This window comes from Tetrao urogallus, assembly GCF_951394365.1.
Source record: "Tetrao urogallus genome assembly, chromosome: Z".
Taxonomy (NCBI): domain Eukaryota; kingdom Metazoa; phylum Chordata; class Aves; order Galliformes; family Phasianidae; genus Tetrao; species Tetrao urogallus.
Genome location: NC_136816.1, coordinates 35,513,402 through 35,535,878, shown reverse-complemented (window position 1 = coordinate 35,535,878; position 22,477 = coordinate 35,513,402). Strand labels below are relative to the sequence as shown.

At 41.0% G+C, this 22,477-nt stretch overlaps 1 protein-coding gene across 1 annotated transcript in view; it reads right to left on the bottom strand.

Annotated features, from left to right (window-relative positions):
• Window positions 1–11,513, bottom strand: part of FRMD3 (FERM domain containing 3) — a gene marked incomplete at both ends in the record, with an annotated part of 143,151 nt that extends 131,638 nt beyond the window's left edge. The window contains one exon of the mRNA XM_079548643.1: window positions 11,415–11,513. Within this exon, the coding sequence (XP_079404769.1) occupies window positions 11,415–11,513 (99 nt within the window). The remainder of the gene's footprint in view (window positions 1–11,414) is intronic.
• Window positions 11,514–22,477: the final 10,964 nt, after the last annotated feature.

The following is a 22,477-nucleotide window of genomic DNA, read 5'->3' as shown; positions in this document are numbered from 1 at the left end:
CTTCTGTTATTTCTCTTCTTTTTCCAGGATGGAGCTCAAGGAAATTCACACAAACAAGAGAAAGCAGAGTCAGTGTGTTCAGTGCACCCCACTTACTGGTATGCTGAATATCTCAAGGAAAATCATTGAGGTCACCTGAGTTCAGGCTGACACTGCACAGCTTCAGTTTTTAACTCAAACCCTAGGTAACTGTCCCACCTGCACGCAAGAGCAAACATCACTCTCTGACTGAACTATGCAATTTTAAACAGACCGAGTGGAAGTGAAGCATGAGTCTCACTTTACTCTGAAAAGTCTAAATGAATAAATGTGGGTCCTGGAGCATGTCTCTGAATTGGCTGCTTGTGTATTTTCACAATTACTATCAAAGAAATAGCTATGTCTCATTTTTTACTCCACTATATGGTTTGGAGTTTGTTGTATCAATAAAAATGAAAAATAAATACATAAAAATGTAACAATGTTAGTTACTGATCTCATCACAGACAGTACTTCTGTATTAGGCTCTGTTGCTAAGAACATTAAAAATAAAATAAAATAAAAAGTAATAAAAAGCGACTATCATTATCATCATCTTCAGGAATCTGTCATCCCAGGAGAGATTTTACCTCCAAAACCAAGGCTACAACTACAGATCCTAAACATGGAAATTCTGTAAGCACTCACTGAAACCAGTACTGCCCCTCACTTCACCTCCACCAATTGTTGGTGATGCTGCATGCAGTACCTCAGATTTTCCATGTAGAATGATAGTGTTTTCAATTCAGTTAACACTTCACAGCTTTTAATATCAGAAGCATGAAGAATACCTTCCATCATTAGTAACATCTTTTTTGTTTGTGTTTTTTGAGAACTGTGACTGCACCTCCACTAGAATCCATAAAGCATTTTGGTGTATGGAACTCCACTCCCATGCTCTTAGACCATTCACTGTGCCAACCAGCATTTCTCCCGATCAACTCCCAGGCCACTCTGGGCAATGAAGGCCTAAGAATCATTCCCAAAAGGCAGTCCACACACAGCCGTTCTGTTTCACAGACAAAAGCTATTTAATTATTTCCACATCTGGAAACAATATACACTAATACATACAAACACATATATCAATGCAGCCTGAACTTAATGCATTGAGTTCCATAGGATGTCACCATTAATACTGAAATTGCTTGCTACTGCTCTTTAGGCTCTTTAAATTATCAAGGTAGTAAATTCTCTTTATGCTGTTTGAGTTTGGGCAGAGGCAGGGGAAGATAGTTTCCCAATCTGCTTGCTCTTCCTCTTCTGCTGTATTAAGGTGAGAGACCAACAAAAATGAGGGGATACAGACTAACTGCATTTTAAAGATTTTACAAAGTGTTGTCAGAAATACCAAAAGTTGTTTGCAATGCATGCCCATTAAGTTTTTATGTTACAACATCAAGACCAAAATGGCAAAATGCAAATGTCAAATTTCTTTCTAAAGTGTGATTCTCTTCCCAAGAAAAAAAAAATCACTATGAAATGACACGCTTGCAAGAAACAAAAAATGTCTTCTGTCCAGTTGTTTCTTTTTTCCTGGGATTTAACTGAACAAGGAAGAAAATACAAGGTTTTTTAATGAAAATCTTGACTCATATTACATTTCTCCAAAGGAAGCTTTTCAAGATCTGTCATTTTGCTGTCACTTAATATTCACTTCAGTTTTTTATTGTAACTAGCTTGAATAGCCAGATTTCCAATTCTTGTGGCTCTAGCACTTATTTGCTTTAGTGAAGCTTTTCATTTAAAAAAGACTTACTGTATGTAGCTCACATCTTCCCATTTCTGGCTGCAAAGAACCTTGAGATGTTTTGTACACTTGCTTGCTCTTGTACACATCTGTATGATACATTTTATCTCCACTCTGCAGCACTACTTCCACTCAGGGAAATTTTTCCTCCAAATATAACACTACTAGAATATTGACGTGCACTCTTCATCTCTCTCTTTACTGAGATACTCTAACTCCTATGAACAGTAACCATGAATAGCATGATTTTATTCATGCTTGGCCTACTACTGAAGTGGTGAAGTGAGCTGGATAACAACATCTATCTTGACAGAACACTGAAATAGCAAGAGCTGATTATCAATTCATCCCCATCAAAATCAAAGTATTAAACACTGAAAAGAAGAAAATAGGAATGTTTTTCATGAACAGAAGGCCTGCAGCGGGAAAAGATAAAATAAACAGAAAGTGGAAGATGGAAGCAATAAACAGTTTGTGTGTTTGCTTGTTTTTATTCTAGAAATAAAAAGATTTAATGTCAATTTATTTGCAACAGAAATATTACAACTATGTTTTCATTATCAGAAAAGAAATTAAAACAGAGTAAGAAGAATGTAAGCCAATCTGCAAAAAAAAAAAAAAAAAAAAAAAAAAAAAAGGCAATTTTCAAAGTCTAGAAAGCAAGATGAGAGAAAAATGACACTGTAATTAAGCAAACAGCAACAGAGGAATAGATGGGATAGATGGGCAGCTTTAACCGTAGGAAAGATCATAAGAAAATATTTTCCATATGCAGCAGAGAAAGATACAGCAGAAGACATCTGGTGGTGATCAACAGAAAAAGTAGAGAAAGATTATCTGGATAATGTTTCAGCAGGTTGATTTTACCCACACCAGAGGCCATAGAGAGGGAAAAGGCAGGAAAAAAGAAAAAAAAAAAAAAAAAAAAAAAAAAAAAAGAAAAAAATAAACCTAACGAAAAGACCTAGACAAGAAGAAAGATGTCTCCAGTGTGCTTAATTTGATGAGCCAAAATACCAAGAAAGACAGAGACCTGTACTACAGAAGACAGCATTTTATCAGAAAAGGGATTACCCTCCAGTCCTAACAACCCAACTGCTTTTTTAAGGAAGAAGAATGAAATAAGCTACCCTTCCTTCCAGTCTCTAACCTAAGTGTTTCAGCTTTGTGTTTCTTGTATACTCTCAGTTTCAGAGAACCAGCAACATCCTTATGGGCAACATCCAGATCTCCCCAATTGCCCTTCTCACAGAAAAAGCACAAAACTCTTTTTCTGTTGAAGATAATTTTAGGGACACTGAAGCACTTATTGAATCAGACCTGAACTATACAGCGAATTCAATCTAGGTGAATACAGGTGAAAGGTGAAAACACAGTCCTTTCTCACCAATGACTAGTTCTGGCTATAATTGTAGTTCAACTGATTCTTCCAGATGATTGCTTCTCAGTTGCCTCATGTGCTAGATCAGTACATGAGACCATCTCAAGGTGCAAGAAAACTGAGCGTCTAAGGTGTCAAAAGCACATTCAAGACAAAATAGGGTAACGTGCTGGTGCAAGTGGAAAGCATCCTGCACCCTGCATCTCACAGGTGCTGCTTTCCACTGCACAGAATCAAAGCAACAAATTGAAGTTTGCAGAGCTAAGCTGTGCTGCACTACGTCACGTGTTTTACCATTGCCTCTTGTTATTCCTACAGCTCCACTTCTATTGTTCAGCCAGTGTCAAAACACCATGACAGCAAAGAACACAAAAAAACTGTTTCAGATCTGTAAGGAAAAATAAAAGGTGGATAAAAGTATACAGATTATACCAACATTTTAAATCAGTAGCTATCCCTTTAGCTTGTCAGTGTTGACTAGTTAATGTGATGATACCTGCACTTTTCACATTTTTCCCAACACTCTGCAGCACCAGGCCTCCCCCTGGGAGGAGGAAATAATGATCTACACTATTTGTTTTGCTGAAACATATATTTTTCTTCAAACCAGCATTAGGCCAGTCCTTTTACACATATATAAGTTCCCCCACCCTTCTTTATTAGCCAGCCAAAATACAATTCACAGGGAACAAATTGGGTCAATGAGAGTTGAAAGCACTGTCCTACCAATACAGAATTTTTAGATTTTGTTCATCAATCAGACAATATGGAGCAAGAAAAAAGGAAAAAAAGAAAAAGCTAACTCAACATCATTAGTAAACTTTATGCAACACAAAAGCAATTCATCTGCATATTATTATAAATTGGATAAAGTCCTGCATAACCCAGAAGTTTAAGGATTTTTTACTTAAGAATGATAAAAAAGTACAAGAGAGTTTGTGAACTAGTAGCAAGATGTCGGTACGACGCATAGGTCTGTGTCTCCCTGCTACCTGAGATACAGAAAGCATTGTTAAGCATCCACTGATCTTCATAAACAGTTACTAAAATCCACCCAGACAAGATAATGTCTTCATTTGTGGGTAAGAACTCTCAACACTCTATTAACTTCCTAGTAACACTTTCCATTTCTTGTTTCACTTTCAGCCCTGGAGGAAGCTAAGAGCACATCCATAAGCGCTATTAAAAAGAGAAAACATTACTGCAGACTTAATAAAACAAGGAAATGACCACAGAGGTAGGTTTAACCTCTAGTCCCAGCTTAATTAGACAGGCTTTTCATCTGCAACTCTTGCCAAGTGTACCTGTCATATCTGTACAATTGGCTTGAGCATGAAACACAAGCCCTGGTACGCAGCTTTTAAAATTAGTCAACAAAACACAGCACACACAGAGTCCCTCATAACTTGCATCCCCTCCCTTATCTCATCTTACTGTTGTGAACCGTTACAGCATCATCCCTGCAGCTGAAGCGCTGGATGGTTACAGCCCTGACATCGCTTACAGGATAAATATAAATTCACTAAATCTCCTGCCTGCTGTCTACATAATCCATTAACCTTTCCCTCTCCTCAGCCATGGTTCTGTGGCTCGTTCTTATCTCTGTTTTCTCTGCTTTCTTTTCTTTATGTGCATCCTTCCCTTTCCCACTTAGTATTATAAATCATATTCAGCACAGATTCACAATGAGATTCTTTCCTCTGTGAACAATGTTCTTATACCACATGGCCTCAGTATGATCTACTGTTTTTTACAGTCCTTTTGACAATTGTAAAAGCAACTAAAAAATCCAGGTAACAAATTTGTATTAAACTCAGAAAAAATTGTATTAAGCTTGCAAGATACAGACCAAGAACAGAATATTCAACGAGAAGAAAAGTTTCCAGATATCAGTGCATTTACAAAACAGAGAGGACAGCTTATGTCACATTTAAGAAGGGGGGAAAAAAAAAAGAAAAAAAAGAAGAGTTCAAGCTAGTAAACTAAGTTCCTAGCCAAACTGCAGTCGCTCCTGTATGAGGAGTAGGAAGGCACAAAGCCATCTTACACAGCTAAATCATCAGAAGCAGAAGTAATTTATCATTCTCAGATCTTCTCACCTTCATTTTCAGCTAAGCAAAAGAAGGCATAAGGTCTAATAACAGACCATAAATAAACCAAAGCTTTGCTCCATTTGTTTTCTTTGCAATTTCTACACCAGTTTCTTAAAATTGTATCATCTACCTGCACAAAAGCAGAACATACTACAACAGCATGTAGACATTTAGATAGATATAAAAAGAGAAAGTTGTTTAGCCTGGTGATAATTTTGGAAATTTCAACGCAGATCTTTCTTTGGGAAGTTTTATAGAAAGCAAAGCCATTGTCATAAAAAAAGTCCCAGTGCTCTGTAATTTCAGATCTGGGCTTAATGAGGTGCAGGAAGATGCTGACACAGAATATTTCTACAAACAAACACATATAGAAAGTAAAGTTCACTACCCCTGTCAATAATAAGCAATAATAGGGAAGATAAGCTCATTCATGTCAACCCCCCATTCCCAGTTTAGCAAATCTAGAAATGAACAGCTCAAGGAGTAAAGTAAAACTTTTATTTTAGAATCAAACAACATGCTTAATATAGCGTTTTTCTAGATAATAGGCTTATATTTTCTTAACACAGAGTCATAGAATCACCAAAGTTGCAAAAGACCTACAAGGTCATCCAGTCCAACTGCCCGCCTATCACTAATAATTCTCACTAAACCATGTCCCTCAGTGCAACATCTAAATGTTCCTTGAACACCACCAGGGCCGGTGACTCCACCACCTCCCTGGGCAGCCCATTCCAGCGCCTGACCACTCTTTCAGAGAAAGAGTTCTCTTTCAGATACATTTCTCTCTTTCAGAAAAAGAATTCCTCATGCAGATAAAAAAATTTAGAGCTATAGCAATCCCTCATACATGCTTACTCATACTTTAAAAAAATGAATGAAACAGTAGTAGCGCACTCAGAAATCACTTCAGCTAAACATGGTATACTTAAACCCACACACTATTTTAAGCATGCCAGTGAAGCCAAGGTGTACTCACATACATAATAATGAACACAGTACCATAACAGGACATTGACCTTATTGCTGATATAAGCACAAGTAACCTTTCAGAATAAGCCGTGAAAAAAATAAAAAATAAAAAATTTTTCCTTACTACTAGCAACATTTATGTTACTGTTGCTAAAAGGTTAACTAGATGTGTGAAGTTTTTGCAAAAAGCCTGCAAAAATGAATAAAGTGTTCGTTATCTCAGTGACTCAGAAAACAAGAATCTCATTAGCAACTCCAGAAAGGAGGTCTCTCCATGCTCTTGATGTGCTTCCAGCAGTTCTGCAGACCTACTTCTCCCACTGCCCTCCTTCAGGCCTGGGCTCTGTGCTCTGATCAGACAGGCTCCACAAGCAGGTCACCTCTCTCTTTCTCTCTTGCAAATGCAAACAGACAGTGGCCACTGCCCCCCAAGGCTGTTTTTCGTAACTTCTCCATTTGAGCTGTGCCACTACAGTTTCACCCCTGCACTGCTGTAAGACTGCCCAAAACAGGTGCCAGAGGGGCTCTGCAAATAGACAAAAGTCATGGCAAAACAAATGTCATCACAAGAATTAGTTAAGCATCCCTCAGGCTCCAGCTCTGCGCTGTGCCTGTCACCACTCCAGCTAATTTGCAGTCATAAAGTCTCTCGGATGAAGAGGACGGTGCACTGCATCCCGATCTCTGAGCTGCAGCCCTAGCCTTGAGCAACTTGGTGACCTACATGGCATCACACAGCTCGATAACCAGTTGGCTGGAGCCCGCAGATGCAAGAATCATTGCCAACCCTCCTCACACCACCCAATGTGCGGCCACTGCTCTGCTCACAATAAAATGCAACTGTCATAAGCAGGCACTGCTAGCCACCTCTGCAGCTGAAGCACTGCGAAAACTTAGAGAAAACTTTGAAAACTTAAAGAAAACACTTTAAAAAAAATTGTGTTTTATGCTCCTACCTAGTGCTTTGACATTCACACAGCAAAAAAATACACATACACAAAAAAATGCAGCACTTATACACATCCTCTCCCACCTTAATTTTCCAATGACGTCTCCCAACAGTTCAGCCCAAGGGCTAACAGTTCTGACTACACTTTTTGTGGAGCCTATGGCATATCCACAAAGACTGTGATTTGCAGACATCTGAACACTTACTTAAGTGGTTCTGGGCACCGTGCATGAAAGGTAACTGTTGGAAAGACATAAGTGAAAAAGCAGAGTTTGGCAAACTGAGAAGGTTGTAATGCAGTATATCTACAGCTACATACAGAACTACTTGGACAAGCCATGCATCTCTGCTCCACCTGCCTCGAAAACACACTACAAGAATTTCACCATTCCTTACTGCAAACCGAGTCCTTAGGAGACTGCTAGCATTTCTTAGCAACACAGAATTAGGCTTTCTTATCTTCTTAATGATTGTTGTGGTTTAACCCGGCAGGTGGCTGAGCACCACAGTCATTCACACACCAACTCCTTCCCACTGGAATGAAGGGGAGAATCAGAAAAAGAAAGTAGAACTCATGGGTTGAGATTAAACTGTTGACTAAGATAGAGAAAAGGAAGAGGATAACAGTTATGACTGCATATATACATATATATATATATATATATGAAAACATATAACAAGTGCTGCACAAGCAATTGATCACAACCATGACAAATGGCCAGCTAGACCCTCAAACACCAGAAGATGAACTTCCAACCTCTTCAAAACTCTTTCTGCTTGATGTCATATGGTAAGGAATATCTCTTTGACCTGTTTAAGTCAGCTGTCCTAATTCTGCTCCCTCCCAGCTCTTTGGGACCTTCGCTGTGAATGGTCCTGTCTCTGTGCAACACTGCTTAGAAGCAACTATAAACAGCAGTGTGCTATCAACGTTGTTTTTTCTCCTAGAACCAAAACATAGCATCATACCTGGCACTCTGAAGAAAACAATTTAATCCCAACTGAAAATAAGACACACACACACCCCCGCCCTACCTTATTCCATATCATTTACATGACGTTCAGGTACCCCCATTTCTACACATTCTAATAACCATCACCCATCTTTTTCTTACATACATACACACTTATTTTTTCGATAGCCTGTGGGCCACCCATTTAAGTTCTCCATAGTATTCCATAGTATTTTCCTCCATATGTGATAGCAGCCTTTCGGTATGGGATGATTCAGTGTTGGAAGGGGTTATTGCATGCAGCTAGTTCTGGTTCCATCAGTTTGTTCCTCTTTAATCTGGGTAGTTCTTATTGTAATACCACTAACAAAACACAAAAAAGCACAATAATGATGGCATACAGTATTACGTAGCAATTTAACACACACAATCTAAATTATTGTCTGTTCTCAGCCAGCGTCAAATCATATTGAGTTACACAATGGGCATCTTCATCCTTCCACATTACCCACCACATGCACCCACGTCCTTGAGCAAAAGCAATCCCACAGATAGCTTTGCCTATGTCTGAGGCAGGAATAACCTAATCTGTCTTGCCCAGCATGTGCTTTATGTGCACCACCAGGTCTTTATCATCTTCTGTAGCATTCAGGAGGTTTGAGTGGGCAGGACCAGTCATGCCAGCTGACCCTGGCATGGGTCAGACCCCAGAATGCTGCAGTGATTTGTGCCTCTTTAGGATTGCCAGAGCAACAGCAGTTTTTTTTCCAAATACTCTACCAGTTTTTCAGGATTCTGCAGTTGTTCAGAGGTGAAGTTTCAAACCACTGGGAATGACCATTGGCCTAGGCACCTGCCTATACCATCCCACACTCCCTGCCACTCAGAACTATCCCACCTTGGTGCAGATCTCTGGGTGATATACTTAAAAAATTGTTTATTCTTAAAGACAACTTGAAAAATATTCATGACACACATCAAGAGGAGAATGCTGGTTTGAGAATCCCACAGATATTCAAAAATCTTAAGAGCTATTGTAACACTGCTTGAGCTCTAGGGAAAGAAGGAAAAGTGAAAAGGAAGCTGAAGAACTTCTGGAAAGTGTCCTCCCCTATCTCCTCCATAGCTGGGTTCCCCAGAGACAAGGCAAAGATTTAATTACTAACAGTACCAACAATATGGCCTCAAAAAACAAAGATGACTGCAATGATGAATATGCACAAAAAATTAGTTTCTCAGCTGCCAATTTTGTAATGATATAAGCCAGGGCTATCATACCTGGCACTCCAAAGAAAATTTAATCCCTGCTGAAACTAAGACATGACCGAAACACAGCTGCCCAACATGTTCCAGCTGGCACAGCCCTGGCATCGCTGCGGTTAACCCAGTAGCACATCATCTAGGCTAATCAGTCTTGCTGAAAATGCATCCATGTGCATATGTCAACAGACTTGGAATATTGTTTTCCATTCACTAATATAACTGTAGTGCTGGGAAGGTTCCTAGGAAGTTTTGTCTACCTTGTAAAATTCAAATATAGGTCTGATCAAGGGGTTAAAGGTACAACGTTTTTTCAAGAATTGCACACATCTAAGAAGGCAAATAAGTAGTACAGTGAAGTTATATCTCCTTTGTATATGGGTAGGGAGTAGTATATACATATATGCATATACACAAGTATATATGCAGTTCAAAGTAGCAGAAAGAGCGCAGTGTAACTCCGAGCAGGAATCCTCCTCCTTGGCTGGATGTTTCTGAATTGGCCATAAGCTAACACTTCCTAATATCAGGATCTGCATTTACATGTAGAATTTCAGCACCTACCAGTCATAGGGAAAATCTGAGCCCTTCCCACTTTTCATGTCCTTCTAGAGCACAGTTTCGGGAAAGACAGTTCTAGAAGAGTTCACAATGTAACTCAATTTTTAGGATTACTCTTGGAAGTGGAACATTTAAAACATTTTAAGCTGTGGCATAGAACGCCATTCCCCTGCACATACAAGGAATGAGGAATGGCAATGTGATATACTCCAGTGCGACCAGTTGCTCATCCTGCACCATACCGTACCACACAGAGCTGGTGATGCCTGCCTCATGAGCACCAAACAGCACACCTGCAGCACAAGGAAATCTTTGCACTTTAATGCTGCAGAGCTGTGATGGTCCTTGCTGCCCCAGATCCACATTTTTAAGTTCCCTATAGCTCTTTAGAGCTCTTTAGAGACTCATTTCTGAAGAAAGCAGAGGATTGATGCAAAGCTTGCATTAAGCTCTGAGAAAAGACTGCAGGCCATTCTGCTCCCTGCACATTAAAGCTATGATCTCACAGCCACGCTACTCAATAAGAGAGCATAGGGAGACAAGATGGTTTGGTTATTTCCCGCTACTTCCAGGCTCTTGGGGCTGAGTGTAACCAGCATGAAATGGCTCCACCGCAACTGACAAAAACAGTGTTTGGTTCAAGTGCAGAGGTACCTTGCACCTCACAATACCTTGCCTTCAGATGTGGCTGGTCCTCACATAGAACTGCTGACTTGTTTTACAGTTTTGTACTGCCATGGGGAAAAAGGGAGTGAAGATCAACTGTGAGCGTCCAACAACTTCCTAAAGAACCGCTCTTGTCTCCCATCTGGCCACTGTCTCACCTCGGTGATCTGCTCTGTGAGTAGTGCCCTAAGGCTCGCAGCTGAGGGGTCTTGTGAGCCCTCACTGTCCGCCCGAGTTCGGCACTGGCTGGAAGCCCTCGGCACAGACAGCACCCATACACCGCAGCAGGACGCCTGCCCTCTTCCTCCTCACCCTCGTTCCTCGAAGGAATAGGTACTAAGGGACGGCGTAACGACGACTGCCGAGAACTTGCCTTCTTAGGCGCGCACTATTACCACCGAGAATCTCTCTGTAAGTTACCTCTCCGCCTTACACCGGCGGACTCGCACGCCAAAACTCCGCTTTGCCCGCAGCCTCCCGAGCAGCGTTCCGCGCCGCGGGCCTTGCTCCCTCCGCTGGCCTCGAGAGACACCGCCGAGCGGTCTCCCCGCCGCCACCCCGCGCCCCACGCCCGGTTCTTCTCTCTCGCGCCGCCGCCACCCGCGCCGCCGGCAGCGTCCCGCGGCTCCGGCAAGCGGCCTCAGACTCCCATCGCGCCGCAGGTGCGCGGAGCCGGGCGCGGAGGCAGCCCCGCCGCTGCCCGCGGTGCCGAGCCGCCGCCCGGGCCCGGAACACAGCCGCGTCCCGGCGCCGCGCTCCCGATGCGGACGCCGCCGCCCGCGGAGCCGCCCCTCTCTGTCCCCGTCGGCACCTGGATGTGGCAGGAGATGTCGGAGTCGTCCAGCAGCCGCACGGTGCATTTCATCTCAGGGCTCAGCGACCTGATGCTGGAGCTCCGGAACCGGATCATCCCGGCCGTCTGCCCGCCGCCGCCCCGCAGGCAGCCGCAAGGGGCCAGCCTGCAGCGGCGCCCGGCCGACCGCGGCACGGCACGGCACGGCGCGGCGCGGCGCGGCTCGGCTCGACTCGGCTCGGCGGCACCGCCCCTCAGCCCCGCGGCGCCCCGCCGCCCGCCCGCCTGCCGCGGCGGGGGCCTCCGCTGCGTCAGCCCGCGCCCCGCTCCCTGGCCGCAGCATCCTCCAGCGCCCGCCTCCGGGCCGTGGGCTGGAAAAGGCAGCGCACCCCCCGGGTGTGGGGTTCGCCTGTGTGACCGGGAAGCGTCCGCTGCCCCGTGAGGGAAGGCGGACCGCCACCCGCGGGTGTGCTGGCTGTCCCAGCCCTGCAAAGTGGGAAAGACAAAGTGAAAATTACCAGACAGGACGGGTGTGCTGTGAGGGAATACGAGAGGACACAAAGCAACTTCGTCTCAGAGTGCAAGTCCTGGAAACTTGTGTCCTCAGGGGAGAAGACGGGTCCACTGGGGTGGAACAGTTGTGCAAAGTGGGAAGGAAAACGCAGCACCTGGTGGCTTTACTGTGCTCACCATCGCAAACGTATGTAACTTTGTACAAAGCTCTACATGCTGCGCATGAAGCAGTACCTAACACTGACCATTCCCGACACAAGGATCAGCACTGGGCTGTGTGGCAGAAGAAGCACGGTGGAACAGAATGTGGTAGCTCCACAGAGAGAAAAGCGGGCTGATGGCTGCACAGACTGGCATGCCTCAGTCACTCTGCCCATTTATGTTTGATGACATGTAAACTTCCATATTCATAAACAGTTCTGCTTGAAGGTAACATTCTTCAGAAATCCACTGAGAACAGCTGAGCACCACTATGCCAGCACACTCCTCCTTTGGATTTTTGCTGGACTGCTAACAGCAGTAAGTGCAGGAACCACAAACAAATGAGAAATGCATAATGCTCGCTGCTGCCAGCTAATAAATATGCAAAGCCCTCTAATGTGGAACATTAAAAAAAGAAGAAAAAAAAAAAACCCTCTAAGTATATGCTTCTCATAAATGATAAACACTTCCAATTGTGTAGTGAATAGTGAAGCAAACCAGTAAATGCTTGAAAAAGATTATTCACCTCAACAGCCACAAATTAAGGAAGGTGGTCATTATCAGCTGAGAAACCAGTTGTGAGCACCCCACTTGCTAATAATAAAGAAGTGCTTTTTTACCCTTTAGCCTTGCAGCATAGGAGCTCAGCAGATGCAGGATTCTAGCTCACATGTGGATTTACTCTGATGCAACAGATCTTCCTCCCTACAACAGAGAAGGCATCTTCTCTGCATATGCCACATGCTTTCCCCTTTCTTCTGCTTCTGCCCATCCTCAAAATTAACAGGGAAAGAGCCAAGCCAGTGGTGACTTGATGCTACAGGCAGCTCATCAGAATGGTGCCCGCTGTCTTAACAACAGGCCACTCTTGACCCCTTATTTGCTTCTGCAGTACATTGTACCTGTAGACCTGAGGTGCCCGAGAGCCCTGTGAGATGAGTAGCAGATTTCTATGACAGTTATCACAGACATACAGCCACAGAATACTGTCATACTACTGTCAGACATACTTCTGCCACAGAATAAGGCAGTGCCTAGCGGCGTATCAGCAAGTAAATGAACGGCAACAAAAAAAACCCCTCTAGCCCGTGTAGAAGATTAAGGCAATGTTAACAAATACCCTGCCCTGTTGGAGTTGCAGGATGTCAACTTTTGGGCTGAACTGTGAATCAGATATTAGGACTGCAATCTCATTCAAAAAGTGTGACGGGACTTTTTTCCCTACAAATAGGGCTGTCTGAAATGTCTCATACAATTACAAATCATACAGAAAGCCACGGACAATGACTGAGACACAGCCCTTTTTGCCACAGCTTGGAGGCCTGACAATCCTTATGCAGCTGGTATATGGAGAGTTCAGTGAAGTATTGTGCCTGTACTTCAGGCAGTGGCATTAAATAGTACAGCTAGTATTAGAAAACACAAGCAGTGCAAAAAATTCAGTTCTGTTACTTGTAAATGCTGAGCTGATGGATGACTATAAGCCTAAATATACTTCTTGTACGCTGATCCCATGGTGGGCTGCCAGTCAGTAGCTGCTCTTGCTGCCAAGACCAGGAAGGTGTCAGAGCGATTATCTGGCTTTCACCCTACAGAGCTGGAGAAATCCAATAGGGTCACAAAGCCATGCAAACAGGGCTGCAAGAACAAATGTTGGTGGGTAGAAGCACGCTAACAGTATGCTTGCTCACCCTCAGCACTGTCTGTAAGCATGCAAGGTAATAGCTGCATTCTCATTCTTTGTTCATCTAACAAGTATCTGAATTCACCTGCTTATAGCAGAGGGCATCAGGATGGAGTAAGGGATACTGACTGCCCCTGCTTCCTATTTAACTGGGAGTTGCTGCCAGCTAAGAAGATAGATTCAGGGGCAGGAGGCAGCACTAATATCTTTGAGCAGTACTTTGATTTCTGAGTGATTCTGTGTGAATCTAAATTACAGAATATAGTAGTCACCAAATCATAGAATCCTTAGAGTTGGAAGTGACCATTACAGGCTGTCTAGTCCAGCTCTCCTGCAATGAACAGGGACATCCACAGCTAGGTCAAATTGCCCAGGGCCTGATCCAGCCTAACCTTGAAAGTCTCCAGGAACAGCGCATCCACGTCTCTGGGCAATCCGTTCAGTGTTTCACCACCCTCACTGTAAAAGACTTTTTCCTTATATCTAACCTAAATACACCCTCTTTAAGTTTGAAACCATTTCCCCTTGTTCTATCATCTCAGTTAGCACTGAGCCACTATTCCAGTGAGTCTGTTTAAGGTAGCTGTAGTTAGGGAAGTATGAGTTGCAAGAATCAAAAGTCCACAGGAAATTTTGCTTACTACGTGGCCTAAACATCCTGTTTTGTAGGAGAAGATTTGGATCATTTCTGAAGGACCCAGTTCACAAAAAAAAATTGTTGCTATGAAGGCCCCAAGTTTACAACGTGTGAACATATTACTCTGCTTTCTTCAGAAAAACTGCCTTCAAGGTACACACCTCGTTGTGTAAAATGGATCCAGAGATCAAGCTTAAATTAGCAATCAGATAATAGAATTGGTGTGGGTATACAGCGTGTCACTCAAAAATAATAGCAAAGATCTTCAAATGTTTTGTATTCAAAGAGATCCCAATATTGGAAACTTCATATAAAATATTAATGCACATTTCTGTAATTCTCATCACTGTAACTCTAAGAGCATTTAAAGATAGATAATTTACAAATAAAAAATATTTAAATAATATAAGTCCTACAGATCACAATGAGGGCAGAGCCAGACGCTGAAAATTTAACTCAGAGAGGATTTCTACTTCCTTTTAAAGTCCAAAAGCATTGCAGGTTCATTGCATGAAAGAAAATGCAACAAGATCTGTAAAATACCACATTATTGATGGTAGCACCAAAGTACCAAGATTCTCAGGTTTGTACTCCACAGGACATTTTGGAGTCAGACATGATCTCAGTACAGATTCACCAAAAATGCAGAACTATCAGTGAAATATTAGGTCACAATTACACCAGCAGAAACGGTTGAATTCCTACTGATATCAGCAGGGGTGTATCACAGCTTGCATGGCACTCCTTGCGAATAGTCACCAGCACGGCTCACAAGGGGGAGCAGGGGCGAGTCAGAACAATGCACTTGCTTTCGCTGCAGTTCAGTGATCTCTGCAGAGATTCAGGAAGTGCTGGGAAAAAAAACGCGATAGTACTCCATTTCCACAGAGAAGGATGGGTTGAATTTACTGTACAAATTTCTTAGCAAAATTCCTGTAGATATCACCTGAAAGCTCAAGTATCTGTCAGCATTTATCTGAGTTAGACCACATTGACAACATCACATTTGAAAGCTGGCTGCTGGAACAAACTTTCCATTGATTTTAATCCATTCAAGCTAACTACCATAAGGACAAACATCATTTCAGAATTTTTGGTTCAGAGAGCACAAAGTCAGTGAGAAAATTGTCACAGTTCACTGATTCCTAGGACTAGCTATGATGTTTCTTTCAGTGGAATATTCTTTGGTAGATCCTTCTCTTTCCAGGAGTTTTTCAGTCCTGTTTTCCAGCACTGTTGACAGAAAAACTACAGAGCAGTGCACTCTCTCTTCATTCCATGTAGAGCTGCTCCAAGGAGTCTTCTCTGAGGACCCTTTTTGTTGCCAAATACTGCATCCACTATTTTCTCTACAGTTGCTTTTATGCAAGCAATGCAGCAAGTTATCTTGCTTGTTAAGAGCCTCAAGGAAGCCTTTCAGCTTACACTGCTGGAAGACTAACAGGTTTTGCATGTGGCAAAAGTGGTGGTTTCAGATATCTATAGTTGATTCATTATCCGAAGGAACACGGGTGTCTTTGCTGAATGCAAAGTTCCTGTCAATTCCATGTATCTCACTGATCCATGGTGAATTAAAAAGAACATTCTTTCACCAAAGGCTTAATAATCCAAACAAAGGCATTCTGCGTATATGGACCAAGTTGAAAATCTGAGCTCTCCTTTCTTGACTGTATTTGTGTGAACAGATTAAGAATATTGCAACATAAATACTGTTTTTGCCCACCTAAAAAGTTCATCTAGAGGTATGTTTGCAGGTATTATCCAACTAGAGCTTGAATTACTCCTCTTGTGAAAAAAGCTTAACTAAACGATCATTTACTAAGGCTCCAATTCAAAATAATTTTATGTTTTCAGCTAATGAACTTTACTAATTATGGAAAGATAAAAACAAGACTAAAAATTGATAATTACTACAACACCAACACTACTCATAAAATAGATAAAAACTACACTAACACAAGTTACCAAGCGGCCAGTTCAGCTACTTCCTCAGAGCCAGGTTTTGAAGAGCTCTCACAATCCCAAAAGCCCAGCTCACTCAGTGTACAATGAAATAACACCTATTGCACACCTTTTTGATGTTTTCTTTTCTACTATTCTTGTTCCAGGGTAGAACATGACTGCTGATAGGCAGAGCTTGCAGTAATGTTCCATTTCCATGTCTGCTTGCACCTTCAAACATCTGAAAGTTTGGATCAGTTTTGGTCACATTCATACAATCATAGAATCATTTAGATTGGAAAAGAACTCCAAGATCATCCCCGTTAATGTAGCACTGCCAAGTCTACCATTAAACAATATTCTTTACCACCACATCTACACATCATTTGAACACCTTCAGGGATAGTGACTCAATCACTTCCCTAGGTAGTCGGTTCCCATGCTACACAACCCCTTCAGTGAAGAGTTTTTCCTACTTAAACTAACTCTGATGCAGCTTGAGTCCATTTCCTCTTGTCCAAGCATCTGTTACTTGGGAGAAGAGACCAACTTCCACTATGCTACAACTATTCACTAGTTCGCTATTCCTTCCAACTGTCTGTGGGGAACTATAAAGTCTCTCCCTGAGCCTCCTTTTCTCTGTGCTAAATAACCCATTTCCTTAGCCGCCCTTTATATGTCTTGTTCTGTAGAATATTCACCAGCTTTGCTGTTTTTCTTTGGATATGCTTCAACACTTCAATGTCTTTCTTTTATTGAGGGACCCAAAACAGAACACAGTGTTTGAGCTGTGGCCCACCAGAGCTGAGTACAATCACTGCTGGCCACAGTATTTCTGATACAGGCCAAGATGCCGTTGGCCTTCTTGGCCATGTGAGCACATTGCTGTCTCATAACTTGCCAGCTATGGACCAGTGTCCATTATTGTTTCTTTTCTTCTTTTGAGTTATTGATTGTTAATACTCATGTAACACAATTTGAATTTTACATACCTTGTCTATATTTGTATTTGCCTAACTTTAAATGTGTGTAAAGCATTTTTTCAAACTGGAAGATCCTCAAAGTTGGGACCTGAATGGGCAGTCAGATTTAAATCATGTTGAGGTCCAGAAAATTAAACTTCTGCTTTGCACATAAAGTAAATCAGGTAAAAATTCCTTGTACATTCTGAGAATAAATTAAGGAATACAGGAAGAACATACGTGATATACAACAAGAATTTCAGGTTTGTTAATATTGCCAGCATATAATCTTTATAAAGAATCTGTTGCTATAATAATTAGCACCTTGATTTTTAAATAATCATATACAACAAAATTCAGTTTCTGATACAACTGCCTTTATAGTTTCTGATTTTTGTCATTAATTCGTTTCCAAATTACTTTGTGGACTATTGCTCCTTATTGATCTATGTTCATAGTTGTGCAAAAGCAAGTAAGAACAGGATCAGGATTTAAGTGTTGTAACCTTTATTGCTGACAACTTCACATGTGACAAGCTAAATGACAGAAGAGTAAAGTATACTTGTAAGCGACTGCAGAATAAAAGCTTGACAATTCAGGAAAGAGATGCGCATAACCAAATGCAGAAGAAAAAAAAAACACCAGACGCAGAGCAGACTTCAAAGCCATTTACTGCTACCTGTTCAGTAATAGTAATTTAGATTTACTTTTAGGAGAAATATTTTAAGATATTTATTTTCTCCTTTCTGTTTTACAAAGCCAGCAGGTATCTACATTTTAATAGAGCTTTGAGTGCTTTCAGAATCAATAGTTCCGTATCAGTATCACTGTTGCTACTGTAAATCATGCTGAAAAATCCAACACATGTATTTTACACACTAAGAGTTAGAGGACGTATGTGGCTCTTTCCATGTCCACTGATTATAGAAGACCAGTAGGTTGGTCAAACAGGACTTGATCTTGGTGAGGCCATGCTGGTTCTCCCGTATCAACTCCCTGCCTTCCACGTGCCTAAGCATACCATCCATGAAGATGTGCTCCATTATCTTTCCTGGCACAGAGATGAGACTGACAGGTTGGGGTCATCCTTTCTTAAAAATGTGTGTGATGTTACTTTTTTTCTTGTCACCAGGGATTTCACCTGACTGCTGTTACTTTTCACATATCACTGAAAGTGGCTTGGTGACTACACTAGACAATTCCCTCAGGACTCTTGGATGCACCTCATCGGGACCCATAGACTTGTGGATGTTCTGTTCCCCAGGTGGTCAAGATCCCGATCTCTGCTCACAACAGGGTGGATAATGCTTGCCCAATCCCCTCCTTTTGAATCACTTTTTCAAGGGCTCTTTTGAACCATTTGTTCAAGGGCTGTGTGATGAGCAGTTATTAGAGAAGATCAAAGCAAAACGGTTGTAGAGTACCTCAGCCTTTTCCTTGTCTGTTGTTATCAGTTTGCCTGCATCACTCACTGTGGGGGATTACATTTTCTTAGATTTCTTTTTTTTTGGTTGAGGTACCTGGAGAAGCCTTTCTTGTTCTTCTCGGCACACCCTTGCCAAATTTAGTTCAAGCTGAGTCTTGGCTTTCCTGACATCATCTCTACACAGCCTAGCAGCTTCCTTATATTTCCCATGATACCTGATTCAGACAGGAGTAAAATCAGTACAGCTCTGCTGATGTTCTCTTCAGCTATTCCAGATTTATTTCTGAAGAGACTAAATCAAATACATTCTTCCCATAAGCTTGCAGACTTTATCTCTAGCCTGTCCTTCAGTAACACTGAGATTACTCTCAGTCACACGAAACTTAGGCCTGCTAGCAGTAGCTGTACAGTCACTGTAAGCACTGTGCTCTGGCAGCCTTCCACAAACAGGTAGAAAGACCCTGGTATTTTACTGACTCTGCTCCAAAGGAGCACAAAAGCCCAGGCATAACTCCTTGGCTTTCACAGTCACTTTTGAATTGCGCTACTGCAGCTCTGTTTGTGACTCTGGACTAAAAAGAGTGCTATTTCCCCCATGTTCTTTTCACACAGTAGACATGGCAGATTAAATAGCACATTATTTTATGACCTCAAACTTTCAACATTATTTTCATTGTTAAGCACTTCTCAGGAGTCCTTATGTTAACTCACTGATTTTGGTCAGGTCGTGTGGAGAAACTAATCTGGGAATGAAGACTTTGAGTTTTTACATTAAATTAATTTTGGTAAAACTCTTGTGGAGTGGGTATTGTAAGATTTACTCTGGACTCAAAGTATAGACTATAATATTAAGGTGTTTCCAAGGCCTAGGAAACAATCACATAAGAAGACAACTAGCCTTCTCTCTTTTTTTTTTTTTTTTTCATCTGAAATGGTTTTCTTTAAAGTGAATCAACTAGACATTGTTTAGACAGTATTTACTGTGTTTTTGCTGGAAAAAAAAATATACGTGTATTTAGCTTAGAAATAACAAAGTCCAACCACATTCATTCCCTTTTTACTTGGCATTTTTTTGTCCTGTAAACTGGAAATACAAGAAAAATTATTTACAACTCTCATTCTTTATTTCAAGTGCAACATACTCCCTAGCACTGCACTTCAGCATGAAAATATTTAATGAAGTAGCATGTACAAATATTTAATGTGATTTTTAACACCTACGGTTGCTTTAGTTTAATTTGCTAGTCCTAAACTTCTGAAAATTTGGCAGATTTATCAGACCGATTAATTTTATACTCAGTACTGGGAAATTCTATTGGGTGCTGAGATCCATTTTGTTCTCTTCAATATAATGTGCATATATAGCATACAAAAGAAACAAACAACAAAAAAAAAGAATACAAAGGAAGAAGTTTAGACAGTGTATTGACTTACTCTGCATTACAAACTCTAAAAAATCTTGGCTTAGGTTCAATTCACACAGTTAAAATTTGACATTGATTTACTTCATAATGAGGATTAATTGTGACTAACAAAACACCCCACTATAAGTGACTACTTACAGTGAACGTATCATATCAGTTTGTGGTCAACAAATATCCAGGATCTCATTTAAGCCCCAAAAGTAATTTAGGACTTAAGCTGCCTGAAGGACAGTTGTTCTCTCATTTCATATTCAAAAAGTTGGGACTACCCAGAGTACCTGAGCCTCATTTTTATAAGAAACTGATGTTCGTGATGCTGGATGTTGCTAAAAAGTGTTAAGGGGCCTGTCTTCTTTTATAGCCATTCCCCATCATGTTGTGATAAGTTTCAATTAGGAACTACAAACAGAGGGAGCAGGCTCTTTAGGAAAAGGGGGGAAAATCTGCTTATTTTCTATTTCTTTTCACTTTGCTTTTTACAGTACTCTGAACAAAACAAATCCTTAGCATCTCTGGGAAGAAAATTTAAATAAATATACTTCTAGGAAAGCTAGAATCCTGTAATTCTTTGTGTTACCCTTCCCTACAATTAGACAACTAGTTTAAGTAGATGATAAACCTTTTTTACTTCCAAGCATTCAGTATCAAACACTTAGTCTTATCAGAGAGCCTAAGAAAAAGACCAATAATCTTCCAAAACACTACAAAATAGACAATAAATACCATTCAAACATTTCAAAATACAGTAGCTTAGAAAGTCTTTAAGGGCTAGAAACATGCAATGAGTTTTCTGTCAGATCTTCTAGAGCTTTTGACTTTCTAAGATTCTTGACTCTTTGCTCTTTATCACTTAATCTTAATTTCACCTGGTAAAGAAAACATTGTAAGATACTTATGTTCCATTGTCTCCCATTTTGATTATGTAAACGTATTTCAGAATTCATTAAACCAGACAGCTCATTTGTATAACTACATCAAAGCTTCAGAATCAAGTTATATACTCTGCCAATGTGGGAGATACGAATTTTAAATAGTAGGAGAAGGCACCTGTGCCAACTATGGCAAATGCTCTGCAATGGAACTACACCATCAGAATAAATTTCCAGAGATATACATATGTGAATAAACAAAGATTAAAATGAAGCTCCTCCATGTTATTAAATAAAGAAAAGCTGAAGGGGAAAAAAAGAAAAAAGAAAAAAAAAAAAAAAGAAAGAAAGAAAGAAAAAAACCTCTTGCCTGCAACTAAGATGGACTGGAAAGAAAATTCTCATTCACCTCAACCTAAAGGACTCATGTACCTCAGTGAAGGTATCTATAACTTGTTTAAATCTCAAACTGGATACTGAAGCATACATGGTATGATTTTGTTAGGACAACCTTTTGGCTGTTTTATCCAGTCAGCTGTCCAGCAGGTTATTAACATGAATTATATTTGCACAAATCAAGTCAACCACATCTGAAGGAAATCTGAATATCATCATCTTCTTGCTTCTCACATTACTTCTAGGCTCCTGTGTTTGTACAGTTTGATTAGTTTTCTCCCTCTCTGTTTTCCCACAGTGTCTGCACAGTGCACTGCTGCTCACACAGCCCTGAGGATGCATTCCCATGGTAGTTTAAGTAAAAGAGAACTCCACGGAAGACTTTCAGCAAATATGCTGATGCAAAAAATAGCTGCCATATGACATCACTTCAGCTTGGCATGGAGCTTCTTACAAGATGTAAAGTTACAAGCATTATAAGAAAAAGATGTCTGAGAAACCCATTCTTCTGTTTTGTAGCAATAAAACCAGGCAAAGTTGTGATAATTTATAACAAAACCAGTTGTGCATGGTAGGTTTGCTGCACAGGCAGCAAACAAAATCTCAAATATTGTTGTGACAGAAGAATTAATATTTTAATTACAGGAGTGGGAACAACAGTTGCAGTAATGGCTCCAGTGTTAATATGACCACAGGTATTTTCAAGTTTGTTCTGTTGTATCCCAAGAATTCTCATTTTAAAGAAACATTTCCCTCTGTTTCATGATTAATCAGCCAATAAATTGAAAAGATGCCAGGAAAATTCAATTACTTTAGCACAATCATAGTGCTATTAAAGCATAATTTGTATTCAGTCATTGGACACCTTAAAGAAATCATCATGGTCTGTCAGTAATTTGAGGACTGGCTGCTTGGGTGATAGTCTAATAACTTGGAAGAGTCGGCTCATTGTTGAGAAAGTCTTAATAGGTATGTGAAATCTTAGTTGAATTGACAGAGACAGATAGCAGGGGGAAAAAAAGAAAAAA